At 40.7% G+C, this 19760-nt stretch overlaps 1 protein-coding gene across 1 annotated transcript in view; it reads left to right on the top strand.

Moving 5' to 3' along the window:
* The window catches only part of TMPRSS15 (transmembrane protease, serine 15), a 229782-nt gene that overhangs the window by 11166 nt on the left and 198856 nt on the right, over positions 1-19760 (top strand). Inside the window, exons 4-5 of the mRNA XM_018556698.1 lie at positions 4352-4503; positions 18381-18500. Coding sequence (XP_018412200.1) covers positions 4352-4503; positions 18381-18500 — 272 coding nt within the window. The remainder of the gene's footprint in view (positions 1-4351; positions 4504-18380; positions 18501-19760) is intronic.

Raw genomic sequence — 19760 nt, 5'->3', positions numbered from 1 at the left:
TTATATTAGGGGGTCTTCACACATGTAGCTCCAGTACTGCAAATAATGGTTGGGGATATGTACAAGGCACACAGAACCTGCAGGGATCTTTCTATTCGAGGTCCATCTTTTTGATGTAGCACAGCCCATTTATCAAGGCCTTGATTAAATATATATTTTACCTGTAATTTGTATACTGAAATTTCAATTTGATATTTGTGTCTGCATTGTCTACTGAAACAAGAGAAATATCTCAGCAGAAATAAAGCAAATTCAGCTTGGTGGAATTTTGCAGTCTCATTGTATATTTTACTGACAGTTCTTTAGACATTGTCATTTTACTGGAGGTAGTACTAGCATTTAGGTACAGTTCAAACACTGATTCTCTATTCAAACTTAAAACAACAGCTGAGCAAATTGTTTAAAATTTGTTCTTTTGGCATCCACCCAACCTCCCGTTTTGATCAAATTTGCCCCCTCAGAAATTTGCCAAATTAACTTTTTGTTTTATTTTACTAATTTCATTGAAGTGGACTGCCAAAGAGATTCTTTTGCAACCTTAATACATCCTATTGGTTAAGTGATATAAATGTGAAAGATAGTACAGGAAATATTTCTGTAAAAGCTGGAAAGTACAAACAGTGGATTGGTTGTGATGAGCTGTAGTTGGATACCAGGACAGGGAAACAGTTAAAGTTAAAGTTAAATCTGATTATATTTTGCCATCCCAGGTTTCTCTTCCCACCTACCCACAATATCAATATGCTGATGAAATTGTAAAATATAACCTTAACTTTCTCATTACCTGACTGAAAGAACTAAAAGCAAATTAGGCAGATTCTAACTAACATGCTGAAGCTTCTAATGAACACTGTAAATGTACAGTAAAATGATGGTAAGCAAATTCAATACAGAAGCGTCTGTACAACTGTGCAAAGCTGAAGGTTTGGCTGGAGTTCTGCTTTAACTTATTTTAGCTTTGGAAAGACAGGATGTTTCTATAAAGTTCTAGAGACATTCTTTTGCTTTCTGCTGATTTGCAGATGCACTTGAGGGGAGAGACTACTGCATGCAGCAAAGGTTCTTGCAGGAAGGTAGAAGGAGACAAAGGTAATTGCTGACAGGTGTCAAGTGGTACAGTGTGTGGTGTTCATAAAAGATGTTGCCTTACCTACTTTGGCAAGAATTATCTCCAGGGGAATGCAAATACCCTCTTCTGGCTAAAGGCCAAATGCACTTCTGTACATTAATGCAACCTGAAAGATACTGAAATGGAAACTAATACAGACATTTTACCTTATTCTGCTCTTCAGCTCAATAATAGACTGTTGCTGATCAATCTAATGTTCAGGCTCCCAGCACTGTGTGTGAATCTTCTGTCATTTGTTGCCATTAAATAACCTGTGAGGGGGTGGTAATGGGAAGTCTGGTGAGAAGAGATATGAGAGAGATGTGGATGACATTAAGCTATTGTGGAATTTGGAACACTAGAACACATGTTAGAGGGGTGTGATTTATGGCTTTTCTTCTGATAAAGGTACATTTCTTGGAAAGTATGACATTGGGCTGTATGGAAGTATCAGGAAAATGTTTCTCTAAGAATGAGAATTGGCTCAGAGTAAGGACAGGGAAAATAAATAAATGTTACAATACCCAAAGAATCCTGACAAAAAGAGAGGGGGCAAAATTCCTATTGCCTGATAAAGATGCCAGTGTTATAAACATTCATAGGGCCTACTAAATCCATCATGTGAGAAACAGCCTCACCCTCCATTACATATGGCAAATAGAAAGACTATATAGAACCCCTTCTGCATCACAAAGGAGTCTTTTGCACAGGGAGGGAGGGATGGCTTTGCAGGGAGGGACAGATGGCTGCTTGTTAGGGACAGATAGGCCTCACCCCTCAGTTGGAGACGGTTGGATCACTGGGACCCAGGAAGCAAGCTGGTAGTTTCCTTACAGGAAGGTGTCATCTGTGGCCACACACCAGTAATGCTGACTAGCTGTTAGAGGGGTTACAGAAGTGAGGAGAGTTAGGCTTCCCCTAAAAGCTTAAGAAAGCACACTCTGAATATAAACTCTGTATTTTTGTCCTACTTTGCTGTTTACTTTGCTTGTTGTTAAGAGGTGGAATTGAATAAGGATGCAGTGACTGTAAAATCTGGCTTGTCTTAGATAAAACTTTTAAATAAAGGAACAATTGTGATACCTGATCCTTTAAACCTTTGCCACTTTGTAAGAACCCACAACATAGGGAGACGGGAAAGAAAATGATAGGAGACCGAGGTAGGATTAGAACTTTTGAAAATGGGTTTATTGCTGTCTATGCCTTTTTATCCTAGTGATGGTTGTTCTTACATATTTTGTACGGGTGTCACAGGAACAGGGAGTAGGGATAATTCTCCTTAATGGGGTCTCAGACAAAATAAGAACCTAAGAATGTAGAAGAATGGTGTGGGGTGCTGGATCTCTTGAAGCAGTAGATGTTCTCAATCAGGTCTTGAGAAGTATAGAGGCAATGATTATCATTAGACAGCACTCCCAGGAGTGGTGGCCAAAGGTTGTTTTTTTTTACTTGAGTAGAGACTGGAGGTGCCAGGAGGAAAGAGCCAAAAGAGCCATCCCTCAGTATCCCTCTGATTTTATCAGTCCACTACACACTTTGTTCAACATTACCAAGCCCTGCTTAAGGGGTCATTTAAAGCCCCAAAACACATTGAGGGGAATTTATCAAAATGGAGAAGACAAAATCTGGAGCAGCTGTGCATTGCAACCAATCAGCTTCTCTCTTCAGTTTGTTCAGTTAAGATCTGAAAATGAAAGAGAGAAGCCAATTTGTTGCCATGCACAGCTGCACCAGATTTTCTCTGCTCCAGTTTTGATAAATCCCCTCAATATCTTTTATGCTATAAGAGTCTTATAAGATTGAATCTGGACTTTATATGTTCTGCGTTTGGTACTATTCTCCTTGCACGCCCAGAAATAAAACCTGACAGAATTTCAACTAGAATTTAAAGACTATTTACAAGATGAATGGTGTAATGCTGTTTATTTAGCGGGTCATCCAAGTGGAGAAGATAAATATCAGGGTCAGAAAGAGACATTCATCTGTAATAGAGCCTAGTTACAAGCAAAATGTATTGTAAACTTTAATCCTAGAGGCACAGCAGGGTTATTTCTATTTGTATGATATGGCTTCTTCTATTGTGTCTTGTCTTTCTGTAAATGTTGTTTCCATACCTAAGCATGCCATTGCTATTGAAAATATTTTATACATTTGTACTATTTATACTACTCAACCTTGTTTGTATCACTTTGTAAAGCATTAATGCATAAAAAATTGTCAGACTGAGTATATGATTTAATATATAATTAACCCATTGACTGCGGTTTGTACATAAAATAGCTGTGGCCTCATGTTTTTACATTATGTGAATCAAACATATTGCTATTTGCTATACAGTCATTATTTTTCAAATATACTAAGCATTCAAACAACTAAACGGAAAAGTTCCTATTATCTCTACTGTCTGAAGTGCTGAGAAAAATATATAGGCTGCCTTTGCTAACCACTCCTTCTGAAAATATTCATTGCTTGGCTGCCATCCTGATCCAAAATCTTTCATATTTCATGGGTTTGGAACAAGCTAATCAGGAGCTCATTCTGGCTTTTGCTATGTGTTTAGTCATTTAAAAAAGTGTTGCAGTCAGACACAGGCAATCATCTAGCATTTTGATAGCAATCAATTATGTCAATCCCCATGCTTCATTTAAGATCGTTGTCCTGTGTATATTGGCAAAACTCAAACACAGCGTTCTTTCAGGGGAATTTAGCATGAGATCAGTTACAGATGCTTCAGAGATCCTTCTGGGTTCCTATACAATGCTTCAGACCTCCTCCTTGCATCAATGTGCTTCAGGCTGCTTTTGCATTCAAGTAGACTTGTATGTGGAGAAAACCTATTCAGACGCAAGCAAATGTCCATGTACACAGGCCCTCAGAAATGTTACCTCCCAGTGCCGAAGCGCCCTGCACCTCTTCAGTGATTACTGCTTTTTATTGTGTACGAGTACGGGGTTAAAATGTATGGTATCAGGAGGCAGCTCAAGACTACAAAGCAAGAACCCTTTTTGCCATTCGACTGCATCAGCTAAGACAATTTTTCACTTACAAGTATATTCAAGGCAGGACAAATGTCAGTGTCACTTTGCAAAGTGTATAAACCCATAGTAATCGTACAATTTGTGATTGGTTACCATAATAATTCTCATTGCAGTGCTTGTCTGCCGCTTATAGGTTCTTATCTAGTTCCTGATCACTTCAAACAAGCAATAACCTCACTGATTTTCTTTTTATCATTTGTCTTAGAAATGGAAGTGTGATCGTGGTTTTCAATGCGCTCTTCGGTCAGGTTTTAGCTAGTGAAAAGATTCAGACTGAATTGAGAACCGGAATTGAGAATAATTATTCTAATCTTACGAAGCAGTTTGAAATAGATGTCCAAAGTGTATTCATTGCAGGTAAGCACAGTATGTTTACATTAATGGTTCTTTTTTTTTTGGATGACTGGAAAACCTTTAGAACCTCTGTCAGATTCTTGTTGCCATTCTTTGGTCCCCACTGGGGAGATTAGCACTCACTTGTTCTGATCCTGTTCTGATCCTGTTCTGATAACATCCTGTTTGTCAGGGTAAGACATTTGTGAAAGCATGTGCTAATGTGTGTATTTACACTACCGGTCAAAAGTTTTAGAACACCTCCACTTTTCTAGTTTTTATTGAAATGTAAGCAGGTAAAGTCCAGTGAATAACCTGAAATGGTACAAACGTAAAGGTAAACTGCCAGAGTGAAAAAAAAGAAGTTTAGGTTAACAACAACTGAAAAATAATATACATTTCAGTTATACAAAAAGGTTTTTTTCAGGCAGGAAGTAATGGGTTGACAACTCACAGTTGTTCTGCAGCAATGTAAGAAAATTAAGTCTTGACAGTTTTTGCTAACCATTTTTACGGGTGACCCAACATTTGTTGATTACTCACAAGCCCTCTGCCTGTATAAAAGTACTGTTGGAACAGACTGTGTTACTGCACCCATCTAAACAATTATTGCACAATATTGTACTGCAGGAAGTAGTATATTGCTCTCAAAATGGCAATAAAAAGGCAATTATCAAAGGAAAACAGACAGACTATTATAACCCTTAAAAGTGTAGGTCTTTCCTTTAGAGACATTGCAAAGAAAGCCAGGATGTCAGTGACCAGTGACTACAGTGTCCTACACCATCAAAAGACACTTGGAAGCTGGAAGAAACTAAGGCTGGGTTCACACCTAGGCGGATTGAATATGCACGTAATATGCACGGAAAAACGCGTGTTTCCGAGGGATACTTGGCTGTATCCCAATGGAACCGCCCGACCAAAACGCCCCAAAGAAGTACATGTACTTCTTTGGGCATAGGGCGGTTTCCCGCACGTTCATACTCGCGGAAAACCACCCAGATGGGAACCATGCACATTGAAAATAATGGCATTTCCCTGTTTCAGCGTTTTTCCGCGAGTACGAAAGCGCGGAAAAATGCCTAGGTGTGAACCCAGTCTTACAGGAAGAGGTCTGGCACACCCAAAGCCACAACAGAATCAGAAGACAAGTTTCTGAGAGTCAACAGATTGCGTGACAGGTGGCTCACATAAAAACAGCTTTAAGCACAACTTAACACTGATAGTTCCACACGAAGCAAGCCGATGTAGGCTGATTTCAGCCGATATACGGCTGAAATCAGCCGTACCAGCCTGAAGTGAATAGCCGAACAGTGTTCGGCTCACTTCACTTCTGATCGGTCATTCACTCGGCTGCCCTCGGCAGCTTTGTGAATAGACCCCTTAGTTTCAATTGTGAAGAGAAGACATCGAGCTGCAGTTTTGACTGGCCGAGTGGCAGTAGGAAAGCCTCTGCTAGAATGGCAAAATAAGAAAAAGAGGCTTTCCTGGGCCATGAAGCACTGCCAGTGGACTACTGAAGACTGGAAGAAGTTCTTATAGACCAATGAATCAAAATTTTAGATCTTCGGTTCATCGTGTAGGGTTTTTGTATGCCGCCAAGTTAGCGAAAGGATGGTTTCTTGGTGTGTAACACCAACTATCAAATATGTAGGAGGAAGCAGGATGGTTTGGGGCTTTTTTACTGGATCCAGAGTCAGCGACTTGCTTAGAGTGAGTGGCACCCTGAACCAAAACTATTACCACAGTATTTTGCAGCACCATGCAATACCCTCTGCTGTATGTCTACGGTTTCATCCTACAGCAAGATAATGACCCAAAACATACCTCTAGGCTGTGTCAGAACTACCTTAGAAGAAAAGAACAAGTCGGTAGGCTTCAAATCATGGAGTTACCAGACTTAAATCCCATCAAGCTGGTTTGGGATGAACTGGAAAGAAGGGTGAAAGCAAAGCAACCTACAAGTGCAACACATTTGTAGGAACTTCTGCAACAGTGTTGGGAAGAACTTTCCGAACAATATTTGATTTCCGTTGTAGAAAGAATGCGACGAGTGTGTTCGACTGTTATATTTGCAAAAGGTGGCTACTTTGATGAGTCACACATTAAGATTACATTGTGTTAAAGAAAACAATTCCATGATTTCTTTTAGATATAGAAATTGTTTAGTTGTTCTATGCTTTATTTTAATAGTACATTCAGACATTAAACTGAGTAAATTTCAATAAAAACTGGAAAAATTGGGTTGTTCTAAAACTTGTGACTGGTAGTGTAGATCGGGTATGCTGCATTAAGGCAGACCCATTCATTTTAAATAGGCAGGTAGCATATCTCAAAGCACATAAACTGCACCTGCAGAAATTTTGCCAAAACCTCCAACCACAAAACACAATTGATGCATTGTAATGCCTTATAGTGCAGGTGTTTTGACAGCCTTGTATATGTGTTGTTATTGCATTAAGGCAGCCTATTTATTTTGAATGGGCTGGCAATGTACCTAAACACATGAAAAAATGCATTAGCTGCATTTCCAGGAACTCAAACTAAAACACTAAAACACTAGCACTAAAATGCACAGTATGTGCGTGGTAGTGCACTGAAGAGCAGATGTGTCAGCAGCTACTGTATGTGTGGGTTGGAATGTCAGTATAATGGTATGCACATAGTACATCTGTTTCAGTAACCAATAATACAACACATATTTTACAACACTTTGCCAAAACGCACATATGTGGAGCCATCCTAAAACTTAATGTGGCCCGCCTATACAAAGCAGGCAGATAGGGTCAGAAAATGGTTATAAGTTATTCCGTTCTAGTCATTCAGGTCTGTGCATAAATTTGAGCTGCAGCTATTGAGCTCTGTAAACAGTGGTTTTTATAAACCAGTAAGAATAGGCAGATAAAGAGCACAGACTTCAGCCAGCTGCACATGCTAAAACATCATATACAATATTTGTTTTATTTCCTTGACTAAATAAATAAAAAATAAAAAAAACTTTAATATTTAGACCTAAGCAAAATAAGTCAAATCAATATAACAAAATAATATATATCAATTACCAGCTTAACAATATATGAACAGGTACAGTCACATACAATTTTTAGTACACCCCATGGAAATTGTCTTTTACAGCATATTGGAACAGGCAAACCTGAGATCTTTGTTCAAATATTACCTACAGATAAAGGTAATATACCTAAGAACACACAAAAAATTTGCCTTTTCATATATTTATTCAACAAAAATTTTGATAGATGTAATGCAGTACTGTGGAAAAATTAAGATCACTCTTGACATCAAAAGCTAGTATTACTGCCATAGCAGAAATTACTTATTGTAGGCTTTGACCTTAACTGTTGCAAGAGTTACCTGAACACCACATAATGGATGTGTTAGCATCAGACTGACATCTGCTGGGTTAAATTTGCTGGGCTGGCCTGTCCTGGACAAATTAGCATTTTTTTTTACATCTACGCCATTTGTAAATTATTTTTCTTACAGTGGAATAATTGCTTTCAAATCATTTGGCAAGCTTTTTAAATCACTTTTTTAGACTCACAGGCATCCACAACTTTCTGGGGGCCGTATAGCACACTAGTAGTAACCAGGGAAGACAAAATATAAGCAGATAAAATGTCAGCTTTAAGAAATGTATTTATTTTTGTGCCTGGCGTTCAGGTTTATTGAGTGCATACTTAAGTTTCATTTTAACCATTTTTACAAGGATGTTGTGGTTAAAAATATCTTACATAAAGAACAGCTATATATAACCCTAAATGGTAGAAAGTTACTGACAAAAAAGAACACCTTGTTTTCAAAATAGCATGCTTCTGATGAATTTGTTCTTTTTGTAGATGCACAGTTTACCACAGCAATACCTACCACATCTACTATTTTTACACAAAATGAATGGGCTTTAATATGTTTTTATAATATTTAAAGCAGGTTAAAGAGCAACACCACAAACTGGCTCCAACTTATCACCTTAGCTAATTACTTGCTTTGTTGTGCTTGTGTGTTTGTGGAAACACACACACAGCTTACTAACACACACAAGGGTGGCTCCGGGGGAACCCTGCAAGGGAAAACAGCCAACCTGAAAAACAGGATGTCATGGCCAGGTAATTCTGTAGGATTCTAAAACTTTTAAACATAAAGAAGCTGGATACATTGTAAGTGATTTCATCAGCATCTGAGAAAGCTTAAAAAGTTTTAGTTTTCTGCAGAATCACCTGGCCCCCTTAGCTCTACCCTAATATCCTGTATTAGGATGGCTCCTTTCCCTTGCAGGGTCCTAAGGAGCCACCCTTGAGTGTGCTTGTAAGCTGTGCGTATCTCTACAAAGTAGGGCTGGGGAAATTAACTATTAATTCCTCGATTAATCGTTAAACTTTTTGATCGATTAAAATTATTTTGATCGAAAATGAAAAGACTCACCTCTCTGCCGACTTCCGGGAGTCCCGTCGGAGATCGGGTGATGTCACGGACACTTTAATAACGTGCTGGATTAGTGTGATCCTAGTTCGTTTTATTACTTCATTGCTGTGCTCTATGTGTATAGGCCAATGTAGTTGGATCTGTATGTGCATTATAATTCATCGAAATTAATCATTAAAAAAAATGTGATTAATCGAACACAAAAATTGTAATCATTACCAGCCCTACTACAAAGACACAGGCATGACAAGGCAAACCATTCCCCTACTCTATGATCCTCTTTCCTTTCTCCTCCCTCCTCTCTTCTCCAAGCTAGTAGTTGGACAGCTGCTGGTGACTGCTCTATCCCTTGGGATTTTGTACTGGACAGGAAGTTCAGGGAAGCTGAGCTAAGAAAGTTGGAGCCTGGTATTTGGAAACATGATGATAGTACAGTAAGTGCTTGCAAAAAAAATAAAGGAATACTTTGCTGGGAAATGTATATTTGTCTGATCTGGATCCATCAATGAAAAAAGTTTGAGCGTTCAATACTACATTACGAAAAGTTTTAAAAAGGCGTCTTGGAAAAAGTAATCACTACAGAAATTGATCTCCTATATTTATTAAATGTTAGGGGTCTGAGGAACGTTGATTCAACATAACGGGTCTGTTCAAATGTAAAGTCTCTTATTTTTAAATATACGTATAAGCCAAAGCACAGTTAAAAACTGTCCATGATACTTTTTAAAATTTGCACTAGCTTAAATTTTTAGAACAAGCTGTTGTAGCCTACTCCCTTCTAACGTTCAAGTGGTACTGCATGACCCTTAGAAGAACAGGCTAGATCCTGATAGCTTGTCCTGAAAGTTTAACTTTTAGTTTCAATAAAAAAGCATCAAAGACTATGCAATAGTGCACCATAACAGCTACAGTCATCTCATAGCCAGAAGTGTTTTTATCTCATACATTGTCCATGTTCTCTTTTTCTTCTGCTCCCTGCAGATATTCCCCATTCTCTCTCTCTGTTCCTCCAGTGCTCACCGGAGGGGCAGGCAGGTGCACAACTGGCTCTGGCTAGCTGTCACTTAGGCAACTGGGGTGGATCCTAACATTATTGATAGCAGGCATGCTGATAGCATTCATGCTCCAGAAGGACATACACTATATTACCAAAAGTATTGGGACACCCTTCCAAAGCATTGGATTAAGGTGTTCTGTGCAATTTCCTTGCTACTAAATATTCCGCGGTCAACTGTTAGTGGTATTATAACAAAGTGGGAGCAACTGGGAACAAAAGCAACTCAACCACAAAATGGTAGGCCTTGTAAAATGACAGAGCGGGGTCAGCGCATGCTGTACAGCACAGTGCCTAGAAGTTGCCAAATGTCTGCAGAGTCAATAGCTACAGACCTCCAAACTTTGTGTGGCCTTCAGATTGTCACAACAACAGTGCGTAGAGAGCTTCATGGAATGAGTTTCCATGGCCGAGCAGCTGCATCCAAGCCATACATCACCAAGTGCAATGCAAAGCGTTGGATGCAGTGCTGTAAAGCATGCCGCCACTGGACCCTAGAGAAGTGGAGACGTGATCTCTGGAGTGACAAATCACACTTCTCTGTCTGGCAATCCAATGGACGTGTCTGGGTTTGGCAGTTGCCAGGAGAACAGTACTTGCCTGACTGCATTGTGCCAAGTGTAAAGTTTGGTGTAGGGGGGTTTATGGTGTGGGGTTGTTTTTCAGGGGTTGGGCTTGGCCCCTTAGTTCCAGTGAAGGGAACTCTTGAGGCATCAGCATACCAAGACATTTTGGACAATTTCATGCTTCCAACTGTGTGGGAACAGTTTGGAAATGGCCCCTTCCTGTTCCAACATGACGGAACAGTTTGGAAATGGCCCCTTCCTGTTCCAACATTGCGCACCAGTGCACAAAGCAAGGTCCATGAAGGCATGGATGAGCGAGTTTGGGGTGGTGGAACTTGACTGGTCTGCACAGAGTCCTGACCTCAACCTGATAGAACACCTTTGGGCTGAATTAGAGTGGAGACTGTGAGCCAGGCCTTCTCCTCCAACATCAGTACCTGACCTCACAAGTGCGCTTCTGGAAGAATGGTCAAACATTCCCATAGACACACTCCTAAACCTTGTCGACACCTTCCCAGAAGAGTAGAAGCTGTTATAGCAGCAAAGGGTGGGCCAACTCAATATTGAACCCGACAGACTAAGACTGGGATGCCATTAGAGTTCATGTGTGTGTAAAAGCAGGCATCCCAATACTTCTAGCAATATAGTGTATATGTCAGTTTGAAGACTAAAAAGGATACTTGCAAGCATCTCAAGGTCCAGTGCTCTTGTCCAGTGCTCTAACATTTTATCACAGGTCAGAGTCTTGGATTTTTAATATAAATACCCCTGCACAGTCACTAGTGTGATATGGGATTCAGCATGGCTCCTGTATATCTGACAGCTTTGTGTGTATAACCAGATCTTTAAAGCATTGGCCAACTACTCCTAAAAAAAAAAAAAAAAAAATGGATCAGAGAACCTGACCTGTATCTACATTTGCCACTTTTTACTGTTTATAGGACATATAGTGTAGCATTAGCAAGGTAGGAAAAGAACATTGCTGTTACACATTAAAATTCTTTATGAAAGCTTCATATAATCATTGCATACTCCCAGTTTCTTCTGGTCTCACTAATATGATGCAAAATATAAAAGTGTCTCATAAAACCCAAATATATTCACGATGCTGAGCTGAAGAAACGGAAAACGTTAAATTCTTTAAAAGACACGCAGAAGGTAAATCTATGTATAGATAAATATATAGCCTTATAAAAATCAGAGTTTATATAGCTAGAAATATGTATATTTGTAAAGATATTTTAAAATGACTACTGTGGCAGTTTGGTCTACCAAGTAGCAATATAAACTGACATTTCTTATGTCAGCATAATCTAAAATAAATGGCAAAAAAGTAAAGTATTGAACTAAGATATAATAATTTGGCCTTCCTTGTCATACTGTGAAATTTATTTTAAAATGGTCGCTGAATGTGACAGGAATGCACATTTTAACAACTGTAAAATGTTACATTTCCCTCTTGTAACCTTTTTTTGCTTATTGTGGCTCTTTTTTCGCTTCTTTTCTCAGTAACTCCTTTTTGCCTGTATATAAATGTGGGCTGTTGAACTTTTTTTTTTTTTGCTTGAATTTTAGACACATTGAAGTATTGACATTATAAATAGAACAGGTCCCTTTTGAATATTGTTGAAGCTTCCAAAACCTTTTCATAGATATCAGATGTGGGCAGCTATGGGAAGGTTATACCAAATAATTCTGGCATTCAGGTTTTTGTATAATTAATAAGACATTAGTTAACCAAGGTTACTGGATGTTTAACCCAAGTCTCCACTTTCTCTACATTTGATATTAGTTTCTGTGCTAATGTGATTTAAAGGTATTGTGTAGTGGAAAACTGAATACAATTTGTTAACAGATTTGCTAAAGGTCAGTGTTTCTGTCACAAGTACCTGCTGAATGTGTGCTTGTGGAATTTTCCTTTTAACACCCTTGCAATTATTCCCGCTGCTCAATTTCTGTTCATTCATTAATTTCAATGACAGGTTATGCAGATGCTCTGGTGTTATGATCAAGAAGCTGAAAACTAGTGATGCCTTTCTGACTCCATTTTGGATGATCCAATGCCAAATTGCCTCCATTACAATCAAGATGGAGACTCCTTAAAAGGAAACATTTACTGAGAGAATATGTTGGAGGTCTTTGCTGATCTATCCTTCTGCAAATACTAGTTGTATGGTTTTCATGCTGATCCAAAGGCTTCAACACTTTCTGACATAGTGGTATGCAAATCAGATGCTCTGAAATCACTCTGACTTTCTAAACTGCATGCTAGCCGTGGGTCAGTATAATGGACAGGGACAGCTGATATTCTTAGAAAGAGGATAACAATGACAGCTCCCTTTGTTTTAGTATTAGTTTCCAGTCACCTGATAAAATTCCCTTTTAGCCATTTCCAGCTCCTCTTAAAGGAGAACTATGGGGTCAGTGTTTTTCCCCATAGTTCCCCTTAGGGTAACGGGAGGACACAAACTAGCGTCCTCCCGTTACCCTAAGCTCAGTATACCGCGAGCTACAGCTCGCAGGATACTGAGACGCCGCAGCCGGAGCGGATGCCGACTTAGACGACGGGATCCGCCCAGCTTCATGAGTGACAGCTGGTTCTGCCTATCTAGAGGCAGAGCCAGCTGTACCCGCCCCCTCCCCCGTCCGTTCCGCCAGTCAGCGCTGGCAGATCGGAGCGGGGAGAGGGGAATCCAGCCCCTCCCCCTGTCACGGCAGAGAGCCGTGACAGGATCGAGAGGTGAGCGAACCCGGTATGTGTTCGCTCACCTCCCGATCTACTGAGCCGACCTGTGACAGTCTCATTGTCACAGGTCGGCTAGAACTATGAGGTGAGTGAAAAGCACTCACCTCATAGTTCTCCTTTAACACATATTAAGGTTCTAATGCCCATTTAGTCTAGGGGGCATAGAGTAGGCAGAATTATTTACCTTTTTTCTTGCACTCTGAGGCGTTTTTTCCCCTTCAGGTGACCCATGAAGATGATTCTCTTCACCTCACAGTCATCAGGTACAATGCAGAAGCAGTGGTCTTTGATGTGAGAACATAGAGAGCTTGCCCAAAATCATGGGAACTGGTGTGGGAATGGAGAAGAATAATGGCTGCCTACAGGCTGCAGTGATAAAAAATCTAGCCCTGTACATGCCACGGAATAACCGATCAAAATCTATCAAGAAAAGCACTGTGAAAAGCCTTGTTGAATCTGGCTGCAGTGGATTATATAAAACCCATAAAGCCAACTCCTTACTTTACAGTGATATTAAAGTTTTTAAGCTGTTTTAAATGCTAATTAAAATAGTTCCTATGGATGCTGCTCCTTGATGTTTAAACATTTTACATTTCTGCAGAATCTGCTGGTCCCCTGAGCAGTGGCCCTGATATCCTGTTTTAGGGAGGCTCCTTTTCTTTGCAGTGTCCTATGGAGCCACCCTCTTGTGTGCTTGTAAGCTATGCGTTTCTCCACAAACGCACAGGCACGGCAAAGGAAGCCATTTTCTATCTCCCTGCTTTTCCTTCTCCTTTCTTCCTTCTCCAAACTAGTAGATAGATAGCTACTGCAGACTGTGCTGCCCCTTGTGATCTTGTACTCGACGGGAAGTTCAGGGAAGCTGAACTGAGAGAATTGGAGCCAGATCTTTGGAAACATTATAACTGTAACTGTGCTCTGGAAAAAATGCAAAGTAATACTTTGCTAGACAATGTATATTTATTTGATCTGGATTAAATTTGACAGTTTAATAATACTTGAAAGTAGAACTATTGGGATAGTAAAATGAACCCTTCCCAATAGTTGAGCTGCCATGTGACACTGCAGGTGTCACACACTGGCTCTTTAGCTCAAGAACTGAGTGATCACAAACCACTGATCGCTCAAATCACGGCTTCTCCCTGCAGAGAGTAGTAACTGTCAGTTGCTGCTATCTGAAGAGATTTCCCCCTTTCCTCATCTCTGTTTCTTCAGCGCTCATTGGAGGGACAGACAGAGGGGGTGAGCACACCTTGCTCTGCTTCTAGAGAGACAGAGCCAGCTGTCAATCAGGCTGTGATGTGCTGTGGGGATCATTCCTGGCTGCAGCATGGCTCTGCACTGTCAGCATATAGCGAGCAGTAGCCCGCTATGTTCTGAGTTTGGGTCACAGGAGTACATTAGTAAATGCGCTTCTGTACCCAAATGAGAACTTTGTCTACAGTTCAGCTCATGATTGATTTTGTATGTTGTCTGCTTGAAGCCCAATTGAAGCCACAGACACAGATGTTCAGCTAGACAGACATTGTACTTCACTTTCCTGTTATATCAGTTATGCAGGGTGACTAAATACCACTATGCATTCCAATAGGCACCAGGTTTGATCACACTGCCCAGTATACTCTGACAGATCGCAGTTTGTGGAACGGAAAAAAAACAAATGTGTGTGTGGGTCACACAGCATCAATGATTTCTAGAAAATAGGCAGCCCCATAGTGTCACTGGTTGCTATGTTGCACCCTTTCAACCAATGACACTGTGAGGCCCAGTCTCTAGCATCCTAGCAAGTTTAGACGCTGTGGATGGTATGCATAAGTATCAATTCATAGAAATACTGGGATTGCTTTACTAAAGGAGTAGAGCATGAGTAGAGCATGTTCATAGAGTTGGAGTAGAGCAAGTCAATTTTTACTGATCTTAGTAAATGAAGTGAAATGAAGTGAAAATTCTATTTGCAAGGAATAACCAATCATGTGCATAAAAAATATAAAAGTCAGCACAATTAAACCTAATTCAATAAGCTAGTAGAAAATTAGCAAAAATAAAATTTGCCCAGTCTAGTAAATGGGGTAACATTGTGCTGACTAATCATCCTTTCATGTATACGCAAAGTTTATTTTTTTTTTTTCTTCACATGATTGGATATTATCTGCAAAGTAAAACATTCAAAAACCTTTAAATCAAACATGCTCTACTTCTTTCTGTAAATCAGGGTCACTGTGTTGTGTGTGTGTCTAATGATAGATGGACATTTTTATTATGCAATAAAAATAAAAGCTTAGTAAAAATAAGTAAACACCATCATAAAAGCCATGCAAACACAAAAGCATCATTATCATCAGATGAAATAAATTACAAAGAAAAATAATTTAGTGTCTCATGTGTTTTTGTTGTTTTTTTTTTCATTTGAAGTGCTTTTTTCAGAATTGTGGTTCTCCAGGTAATCATTTGGTAATTGAACAAATACCCAAACTCTGTTTCTGTAATGGCTGAAAATGAAGCATATCCTTAATATAATTGTATGCTTTGTTTGATTCAATATAATCATTATGCTGTTGAAGATTACATAAATAGTGGAGACGGGTTGCGTTTGCTCCCTTTTCATCCCAGGCTGTTGTTATGCTGCTTTAGTACTTCAAACAGTCAGTGAACCATTGTTTAAAAACTCTTCAGATGCTCAAAATAGATTTTCTTTAGATAATTGCATAATTTCCAAGATCTTCAATAGATATTGTGCTCATTTTATACTAAACACTTTACTTCTCTTATCATCAGCAGAGAAGTTCACTTTTTATTTTGTTATTAAAGATTAGGGGTTTTCAAGGGGTCATAAAAAGTCATAAACAGTGTAATACACATTGCTTGCTCAGATTTGTAACATAGGGGTCTATTCACTAAGCTGCCGAAGGATCTTGCCGTAGCTTCGGCTGATCCTTCGGCTAGCTTCGGCCCCAGGACCCCTTCGGTTCAGTAGAACCGAAGGGCTGCTGTACGGGCTATTCACTATAGCCCGTACTGCTCCCGAAGTTGGCCGTGCGGCTCAGCAGAGCGGAAGGCAAATGCTTTGGCTCGACTGAGCCGGGGTGAAAGCCGAAGGTGGCCAGCTGACAGCCTGCTACTGACTGCTGGGAGGAGCCAGCCGTCATCTCGCGGTTGGCTTCGTCCACTTGCACAGACAGATCAGCGCCCCTGGTTACCAGGTAACCAGGTACACTGATCTCCAGACAGCCCAACTCTCCCAGGCGCTTCGGGAGTCTCCCGCTATTAGATAGCGGCTCCCGGCCGCCCAGGAGATAAACACTTTCTCCCTGAAAGGTTTACTCTGCTCGATCGAGCAGAGTAAACCTTTCCCTGTTTTTTTTTTTTTTTTCTTCTGACATAGGAGCCGTTGGCTGCCATCAGCATAAAAAGAAAAAACAAATCACCATAGGTAATGCATAGCTAGATTCCCATTGACTATTTCAATTTGCAATAGCCAATAGCAAACTAGCTATTGCACCCGCCCACTGCTGCTGTCAATCAGCAGAGGGGACCTGAAGTTCTCCATCAGGTTCCCTCTAGTGATTGACAGCAGCAGAGGGCGGGTGCAATAGCTAGTTTGCTATTGCAAAGTGAAATAGCCAATAGGAATCTAGCGCTGCATTGCTATGGTGATTTTTTTTTTTTATTCTGACGGCAGCTGAACCGCCCAGCCAATAGAAAACAGTTGGACGGAGCTAGCTGTCACTGGTAGCTCCGGCCAATCGTTTTAAATTTTTTACTACTTTTTTAACTGTTTTTCTATTCCGCTCTGCGGCAATTGGCTATTCACTTACTGCCGTTCGACATCTATGAGAATAGGCCAAACAGCAAAGAGTAGCCTGCCGAAGGTTTCGGCTTAGCCGATCCAGATGTTGGATCGGCTGAGTCGAACTCCTTCTGCACTTCGGGTCGGCCGAACATGCTGAGCATGACCTGAAGCCACCCGATGTATGGCTGATTTCACTTCACTGGCCGTACCAGCCTGAAGTGAATAGCTGAACAGCATTCGGCTCACTTCGCTTCGGGTCGGTGAATAGACCCCATAGTTTAAAAGTGCTGTGGAGAAGGGAACCCGACCCTGCCCACTTCATATTCTTGATTGCAGTTTAGCAGATCTCAGTGCCAAGCTGATGCTGGTGATGTTTTATCCTTTTGCACTCCATTTGTCAGGGCTAGTTCAGAAAGCTGAATTACTCCTCAATAAGGATAAGTTTCAAACCGATGTTAAGTTCGACATTCAGCTGAACTCCAAATATTTAAGGACATTCATCAGGAATGCCAAATAATGTCTTTCAGTGCATTTTAAAATGTGGTCAAGTGCATTACTGTGGCCAATGTTCAAGTGCATTACTCTGGCCAATGGTCAAGTGCATTGTCAGTGTGTGGCCCTCTCACTATAAAACTAATCTCTCAGCCCTTTGTCAGTGTGTGTTGGAATTTAGTGAGAGGCAGCTGATTTCAGGAAGAGACAGTTAGAGCTATTGTACTGTACTAGTGTTCTACCACAGAGCTATACAGTGAGGGCCATCCCTATAATAAGGCAACCTGAGGTAGCTGCCTAAGGTGGCATCTCATTGGGTCATGTGAAGGGGATGGCAGGTGTGCCTGCTGCCCTCTATTCAGCCAGAGCATCCCAAGTTGCAAAGAGCTTTTAGCAACTTGGGTCACTCTGGCCGGCATCCCGCCCAGCTCACTGATGTAGTTGCTGGCTAGGAGCTGAGCAAGACACTATGGATGGTGTCCCGCCCAGCTCTTGGCAACCAGTGATGTCAGTGAGCTGGGTGGGATGCCGGGCAGAGGTACGTGAACCCCCGGGTAAGCACAGCCAACATCCCCCACTGCCCCACCCCCCATAACGTGCACCACCTGTACTACCCCTCAGCCTCAGGTGGTGAAAATTGTAGGGGCTCCCTGTATACAGTGGCAGGTATTATTTAGCCTACACCCACTGAAGTAAACAAACCCGTACTTTATTAAAGAATTGTATTAATAATAATAACTATATATTAATATACTGTATGCTTATGTAAAAAAGCTTCTGTAAGTCAAGTGTATTTTTATTTTTGTGTCGCAGCCCCATGTCCACCCAATGAGAAGCTGTGCGGTGATACTGTTACATGTATACAACAATCCCTGTTTTGTGATGGGATACCGAACTGTCCAGATGGCTCTGATGAATCTACCAAAACATGCGGTAGGTGCAACATGATATATTCAGACTGTGTTGTTATGATCATTCAACTATGCACTGAATTCCTGCTGATACTATAAGACATACAACAACCAAATCATTTGTCTGCACAAATAAAATGTAAAAGGTCAGTGAAGCCAAAACTGAACTGTCTTTCATGACTGATATATCTAATCGCTTACTATCTTTCATGGATTGCAGTGGTAAAATCTTCTAGCCAGAGTTCAGTATTTTTTTGGCAGCATTACATCACTATGTTGCAGCAAAAGACTTATTTATAATGTAAAATAAATGAAAATCTAGCAGAGTTGTTTTCAGTACAGTGTAAGGTAAAACGTGTTTAACCGTTTCCTTGACCTCTTAACTATCCTTATTGCATGCCTTTACACTAATATCTATGCATGGCATTCATCCATTTGCCCAAATGCATCCAAAAACTGGATGAACGTAGGTCAAATTGCATGAAAATTGCCACGTACAGTATGATGCCAGCAAACTCTAATGGCCTTGTAAAAATCTTACATTATTTTTAAGTTAATGATGATGTTTTAATATTTAATATGTTTGTTGTGCTTTTGGGCTATAAAGCAGACTGTATACCACAGGAAGGAGAGGTAGAGACAGAGAGGAGCCACTGCTCTGACTTATTCAGTTCTGTATATAAATGTTAGCTTCAGCATTTGGGGTCTGTAAACATTAGTTTACAGATGATGATTTAAAATGAGAGTAGAAAATAATAATTTGTAAAACACTTTGGGGTCTATTCACGAAGCAGCCGAAGGATCTAGCCATAGCTTCGGCCGATCCTTCGGCTAGCTTAGGCCCCAGGACCCTTTCGGTTCAGTAGAACCAAATGGCTGCTGTAGGGGCTATTCAGTATAGCCCGTACAGCTCCCGAAGTAGGCCGGGCGGCTCAGCCTGAGCCGAGGTGAAAGCCGAAGCTGGCCGAGCGGCTGGCCATTGGCCAGCCGACAGCATGCTTCTGACAGCTGGGAGGAGCCAGCCGTGATCTTATGGCTGGCTCCGGACACTTGCAGAGAGATCAGCGTCCCTGGTTACCAGCTAACCAGGGACACTGATCTCCAGACAGCCCAACTCTCCCGGCGCTCCGGGAGTTTCCCGCTCCCGGCCGCCCAGGAGAGAAACACTGCTTTTTCTTTTTTTTTATTTTGACACAGAGCTGTTGGCTGGCGTCAGAATAAAAAAAATAATATAATAATATATATATAATGTCACCAAAGGAATGCATTGCTAGATTCCCCT

The sequence above is a fragment of the Nanorana parkeri genome, unplaced genomic scaffold (assembly GCF_000935625.1).
Source record: "Nanorana parkeri isolate BGI_ZX_2015 unplaced genomic scaffold, ASM93562v1 scaffold248, whole genome shotgun sequence".
Classification (NCBI taxonomy): domain Eukaryota; kingdom Metazoa; phylum Chordata; class Amphibia; order Anura; family Dicroglossidae; genus Nanorana; species Nanorana parkeri.
This window is presented reverse-complemented; position numbering and strand designations above follow the sequence as displayed.